The 7,500-nt window shown below is 33.4% G+C and overlaps 1 protein-coding gene across 2 annotated transcripts in view; it reads left to right on the forward strand.

The window, feature by feature from the left end:
• LOC149137927 (uncharacterized) overlaps positions 1-6,662 on the forward strand; it is an 11,331-nt gene extending 4,669 nt beyond the window's left edge. For both annotated transcript variants that reach the window (XM_089364991.1, XM_089364985.1), the window contains one exon: positions 4,409-6,662. In XM_089364991.1, coding sequence (XP_089221117.1) covers positions 4,419-6,626 — 2,208 coding nt within the window. In that variant the 5' untranslated portion in view covers positions 4,409-4,418 and the 3' untranslated portion in view covers positions 6,627-6,662. The remainder of the gene's footprint in view (positions 1-4,408) is intronic.
• The last annotated feature ends 838 nt before the right edge of the window (positions 6,663-7,500 follow it).

The following is a 7,500-nucleotide window of genomic DNA, read 5'->3' on the forward strand; positions in this document are numbered from 1 at the left end:
TGATGATAATATAAAATAAAATAAAAATGGATGGCACCATGAAATAAAGTATTTCATGGTGCCATCCATTTTTATTTTATTTTATATTATATATTGTATATTATATTATATATTGTATATTCCATATTCTATACCCCACATTAGTTCTGCAGGAATATAAATAAAACATAAAAAACAGACAGTGTTGGAACTCTTTTAAGCAAAATAATATATTCCTCTATACACAATCATACAAAAAAATCCACCCTTTTTTTGTATTTATTTTTACTCGCATATATATATATATATATATATATATATATATATATATATATATATATATATCATTATTAATCATAGGGCAGCAAAATAAATTTTAGAAATTTAATTTACCACCAGTGGTCCAGCGAGAATAAAAAATTAGTCAATAGACTACATATATATTATTCATTTAAGATATAGAGATGCCTATAATAGGACATCTACCCGCTAGAAAGAGTAGCAAAAAACTCTATACCACAAAAATAGGGATAATTTCGAAAGAGAATGAAAAATAAAAACATTTTTACCAGTCTACACTCTGTACCATGGTTTCAAGCTATTTAGCTAGATAAAATTATATCTAACTCCGGGACTTTCATCAGCAGAGATCCGGATTAGTGTGTAAACACGAGCCAAGGAAAGAACCTGACTCGAGATTTACATGCTTAATTTCCCAAAAATTAACCACGCATATATATATATATATATATATATATATTTATAAACAAAACTAAGGGATCAGCAAACAAGTTGCTTCACCACATACCGAAGTTCAGAAATAGCAGCTAAAAATGCTGAAACTCCAACAGATAGCAGTTACCCGCAACTCACATAGGCAAAACAAGAAGAAAAGTAACGAACTAAACTAGCCATAGTTAATCATAGACATGTTTCTGGTTTAGAAGGATAAAAACTCCTCATTACCTCATCGGTATGATATTCCTGTTGTGAATTCGACGATACTGGCAAATGTGCATGCATGATCTAGCGCCATCATTGCAGTCGACACATTTTGGAAGTATCTCCAAATTCACATTTAGCTGCTATTTCTGAACTTTGGTATGTGGTGAAGCAACCTATTTACTGATCCCTTAATTTTGTTTATAAATGTATAAGAACTTTTAAATAAGTTCCACACCGATAATGGTGCTTACATACCGATGGGCTTGGTAAAAATTATTAATTATTAATTTATTAATAAATTGATAATCCTTTACCCTTTTAATTGTAATAATATATATATATATTGTAATAATATATATATATATATATATATATATATATATATATATATATATATATATATATATATTCTGTATTTGTTTCAGTCATTTGACTACGGCCAAGCTGGAGCACCACCTTTAGTCGAACAAATCGACCTTAGGGCTTACTCCTTGTAAGCCTAGTACTTATTCTATCATTCTCTTTTGCCGAAACGCTAAGTTACGGGGACATAAGCACACCAACATCGGTTGTCACAAATACACACACACATACACACACACACACACACACACACACACATATATATGTATATATATATATGTATGGTGAAGGTGCATGGCTCAGTGGTTAGCGCGTCGAGCTTACGATCGTGAGGTTGTGAGTTCGATTCCCGGACCGGGCTGCGTGTTGTGTTCTTGAGCAAGACACTTTATTTCACGTTGCTCCAGTTAACTCAGCTGTAGAAATGAGCTGCAACCTCACTGGTGCCAAGCTGTATCGACCCCTTTGCCTTTCCCTTGGATAACATCAGTGGTGTGGAGAGCGGGGGTTGATATGCATGGGTGACTGCTGGTCTTCCATAAACAAGTTTGCCTGGAATTGTGCCTTGGAGGGAGTACTTTCTAGGTGCAATCCCATGGTCATTCTTGACCGAAGGGGTCTCCTCCAATATATTTGACGGGGTTCTTTCCGTTACCGTCTGCCAAATCCACTCACAAGGTTTTGGTCGGCCTGAGGCTATAGTAGAAGACACTTGCTCAAGGTGCCACGCAGTGGGACTGAATCCGGAACCATGCGGTTGGTAAGCAAGCTTCTTAACACGCATACACACACACACACACACACACACACACACACACACACACACACACACACACACACACACACACACACACACACACACACATACTCACACACATACTTACATACATGATGGTTGCCCACTCGATTTCGAGTATAGCCATTGCCTGACTTATTTATGCGCAAATATATCATCAATGAGCTGCACGAATATGGCTTTTGAGGCCTGCCAAAGACTTGCATGCTTTTTAACAATTAGCGCAAGAAAACTTGGTGATTGCATAGTTTACATGAACTTTTCTATGCCTTTTCAAGCCACTTTTTGATTTGCATACTTTATGACAAAGTAAGCATTCGAAATCTTTTGTCCATCGATAATCAACGTGCGGTTGTGCAATATGGGATTTCATATGGCTCTTTAGCCCAGACTTACTAAGACAAATCTTTTCACATTCATCACATGTAACATCACGTTCATTAATGTTTGTTAAAATATCATTTCTCTCACTTTTTTTCATCTTTCTTTTGATCTTTCCATGATCTATTCTCTTCCTTTCAAATTCATTTTTGCCTTCATACACATTTTTTCCCATTTTTCTCGGCAATGCGCTAAATCTTCCCAATTGTCATTTGGAACATTTATCTTATTCAATCCCGACTTCAGACAATCTTTGTACTACGTCATTGGTTTGTGGGACGGACGCTTACCTGTCACCAACTGTCCGTAAAAAAGTTGTTTAGGCATTCTGTTGTTTGTCATTCTAAGTGTCCTCTCCATCTCAGCTTGTACTGGAATAGCAAAGCTTCAATACTGAAGCATTTCTCTCTTTCAAGCACCTCATCGTCACTCACAAACATTTTCCAGCTGATCCTCAAAATCCTTCTCAGATATTGTTGATGAAAACGTTCCAAAAATGTTAAATGCGTACGATACACAGTCCAGATTTCGCAAGCATACAACAAAGAGGTTACGAAACATGAAGGGTGTGTACCTGGTCAATTTGGAAATTCGTTTTCCCACATTATTCACACACACACACACATATATATATATATATATATATATAACATAATAGGGTAAAAATTTTATATTAATTAATATCAATTTAATACCAGGAAACCAGCACCTTAAAAGACTCAGAAGGTTCAGAATAAATTTTCTGAGATCCTAAAAGGGTTATAGTACTTGTGTGTATATATATATATATATATATATATATATATAATTTAGAGAAAAGAACAACAGTTCCTGAACTATAATTATTTTAATAATTATTACTTTGTTTTTTATTATAGTTCTTTTTAGTCTATTTACTTATTAAATTTTTCTGTATGTGACTGTGGATTCTCATGGATGAGTTCATGAACTGTGGTTCTTTTTTTCTAAGTTATATATTTATATATTATATACTGTGAAACTTAATTTAATTTTAATTTTGATAAATTAAATAAAATTGAATTTTTACCTGTAAATTTGGATTTTTATCCGTAATATTATTATCATAATTATACACACACACACACACACACACACACACACACACACACACATATATATATATATATATAACTTCTTCTAGCTTCTTCTAGCATTTTGACAGACCGGTCACTGGTCAATCTTATATACACAAGTATATATATATATATGTATGTATGTATGTATATATATACATACATACATACACACATACATACATAATACATACATACATACACACATACATACATAATACATACATACATACATACATACATACATACATGCATACATACATACATACACACATATGTATATGTATAAAACACAACATACGGAAAACTAGACGAAAACTTAACAAATGCGAAACTGAACAAAAACAAGACACATGTAATAGTCGCAGCTGATTTCGTCTTCAGTCAAATCCGGGATGTTCTAGCAGTTTTGCGCTTTTTTACATTGCCTTACGTCTAAAATATTTATAACTATTTGTTTATTTTATATTCATACATTTATATTTTCCTTTCAAATATCACTTGATTCACCAGTGATGTTAATTTTACTCTTTTGATTAAAATTATATAATTCTTGAACTAGGAAACAACAAATGACATACAAGATCTGTTATTTCTTGTGCTCTGATAAATCTAAATAATCATCAAACTCGGAAATGTTCAAGATAGATAATTCGGTGTGTGGAAAATGCAAAATACAACTAAAATATCCGGACACTAATATTTATATTTAATACTGAAGAGAAAAAGAAAAAACAAATAGATTTACTTTCACTTTTATAATGAATATTTTCTGTTTGAAATATCTATGGAATAATGAACCTAAAACGAATCTTCATTATTTTATGTTCTATATTTTATATTGTTGCAGATAACCAAATATGGCTGCCGTACAGACGACACTAACAGCAACCAGTTCTCTTATTATTTCAATCATTCTTATTATCACACTGACATCACTAAACATCGATGCGAAGGAACTCGGAAATAATTGCGAAATTAAAATTCCTCCCAATGTCAGTGAGATTTTATCTCGTTTAGTAAAATTAGAAAAAGATGTTTTCAATTTTGAAGTCCATTTATCCGATAGAAAACTTGATGACCTTCTTAATCCTGTACCATTGGATTATTTCGCGAACGCGAGACAATTTACCTGGATTCCAGATGAACCAGACGGTTTAATAGCGTATAAAAATTTCTATTATGATTTTTCAATCTACTCTTTGAATTTGTTAGATGTCTACATTGCTAATCCAAGAATTGATATCGATATAAATTGTACAAAACAAAATATTCACAGACACGATATAATTTATTTGGTTTCCCAGGAATTGAAGAAACTCGTATTTATTGATAAATTGCAAATGGGAAAATCTGGATACATGTGTGTTCTTATAAATTTGTCTCAATATATGAAGAAGAACAGCCCTCACGCATTTGAAGCTTGCAGAAGAATTGGTATAAATCGGGAGATAGTGAAGAACTATTGTTGTAAACTTTATAAAGACGAAAGTAATCTTTATCACCCCAAATCTATTTGCCCTGGAAATAATATTGAAAATAGTATGTTTATCAATTATGAAAATATTGTTGGAACAGTTTTGTGGATATTTTTCCCATTATTTATTAGTTTTGTTTCAAAAGCCAAATTACCTTCATATTACTATCAAAACACATTGCCATACGAGTCAGAATGGATCAATGGAAAACATAGTATTTACAGTTTCTCTTATTTTCTGTCTTGCTTATTTTGCTTCCATTATTCTTCTTACTTTGCCTCAAGATTAAGAAGATTCTTTTGCATTCTGTTTTTTCTTTCAGTAATTTTCCTGGATCTTTTGATGTATTACTTCTTTTTATATGAAACAACAAAAATATTTTTACAAGACCACATACCATTAGGTTATCGCGCCCTAATATTAGGAATTCCAGAAAGTTATGAAAATACAGGTGGCTTCCTCGGGGGTCCCTTTTTGTGGTTCATCGGCTACGTATTTTTCAACTGTATTCTCTTCGTTCTTCCCAGTCGATTAAGTGAGACTCTCGTTTATAATACATTACATCAAAGATCCACTTGCACGTTTCTCATTCAAAATAAGAGATTATTAGAGAAGTATGGCAATTTAAATGTTTCTGCACTACAGGATTATGATCTACTCTATGCAATAATGAAAGCTAATATTTCTACTGCTTTAAACCCAAATTTCTGGTATTTAATAATTTACACTTGGATTAAACGTATCAAGAAAATTTGGTTATACTACTACGAGAGAAATATTTTTCGCCAATTCATATTGCTTTGGTTTTTTATTGTGATTACAATTTTATTTGCTATATTTTCTATCTGTGAATTATTTCTATGCCTCCTTTATTACGGAATCCCAATTGTTTATTGGATTTTAACTTTACCAGCAAGTTATTCCAAAGTTTATATTTACCCACTCTATCTGAGTCCCAATTATATTTTCAAGATAGTTGCTGTACCTTTAGCATTTCTATCGTTGCCATTTTATATATCATGGGCGCTTTGTTCAATCTACATATTTCTTGTAAGTTTTCAAATCTTATGCAACTACATATTCACGATAGCTATCGTAGTACTTGCTAAACCCGATTGTGTAGGTTATATATGGTTTGTTGCCATGTTTTTCGTTTATAGCATTGCAACTGTGAACGCCTTTCTAAAGCAGTATCAGTCAATAATATTTCAGTCTATAAAATTCACTAAAATGTTTCGTCCAAATTTAATTCAGGAAAAATACGGAGAAGAATTCATAAATGCTAAGTTGCTCAAAACAATTGTTAACTATCATTTTCCATTGCGATACGAGATTGGTAAATCCATTGTAAAACTGTTTCTAATCGTATCTTTTTTCTTTGCTTGCAACAATATAATAAATCGAAATGATCTCGACTTATCAGTATTCACAAAGATTACTTTGATATTGATGACTTCTATGATACCTAAATTATTGTCAATAATTAATATTAAATTTGATTTTGCTATTTCTCTCTCAGACAAACTTATTAAAACAATTAATATATTCGAATATGAAAATGTGTCACAGACCATTGTGCCAATTTATTAATATTCGTGGTAAAATAAAACTGTTTAAACCTTTTTAGTAATTAGTTCGAATTATTTAATCACATTGTATAATTTTAATAATAGTGATCTGCATTAGTCTATACGAAAAACGGAAATGAATACCTATAAAGAATTACACAGGCTCGTCCATATCGGTTGCAAAGCTCATCTCTGGATCCCTATTTGCGGATAACTTTGCACCTAATGGTACTCAATCGTTGTCGTTCGCTTTGCCGAAGAATCAAGGCTTTTTAGACTGACCAACAACCGTGGGAAAAAGGAGGTCCTAGCCCAAGCAGCCCCGAACACAATTTTCCCCCAGCCAAGCATCACCATTGGGGGGGAGTCCAGTTGAAGTGTGTAGAGAGTTACGAGTACCTTGGCAGTACAATCTCCGCCGATGGATCACTTGACATAGAAATCTCACCCAAAATCCACAGGAACAGCCGGGTAGTTGGAAGACTGAAAGTGAAAGTACGCCAGCAGAAAGGTATTAGACTGTCAACAAGGCTTAAGGTCTACAAGGTTGTAGTTGTCTCTAAACTGCTCTTTTGGTGAGAAGCATAGAACCCATGCCGCTGACACATCAAACAGCCAGGGCATTTTCGCACAAGGGCACTGCACGGGATCATAGGCATTTGCTGACAGGACAGGGTGGCAAACCACGAAGTGCTGCAAGGAACTCGCTCATGAAGCTTTGAGTCAACACTGTTGAAGGCACAGTTACGCTACACTGGTCATGTCATCAGATCGATTGACAATCGTATACAGCGAGCTCACGTAGAGCTCGCACAAAAAAACAAAGCCTTGACTGAAGTATAAGGACACTCTGAAAAGCAACCACAAACAGAGCAGCATTAGTGCACGCGAATTTG

Source organism: Octopus bimaculoides, chromosome 1 (genome assembly GCF_046866305.1).
Source record: "Octopus bimaculoides isolate indiv1 chromosome 1, ASM4686630v1, whole genome shotgun sequence".
Classification (NCBI taxonomy): domain Eukaryota; kingdom Metazoa; phylum Mollusca; class Cephalopoda; order Octopoda; family Octopodidae; genus Octopus; species Octopus bimaculoides.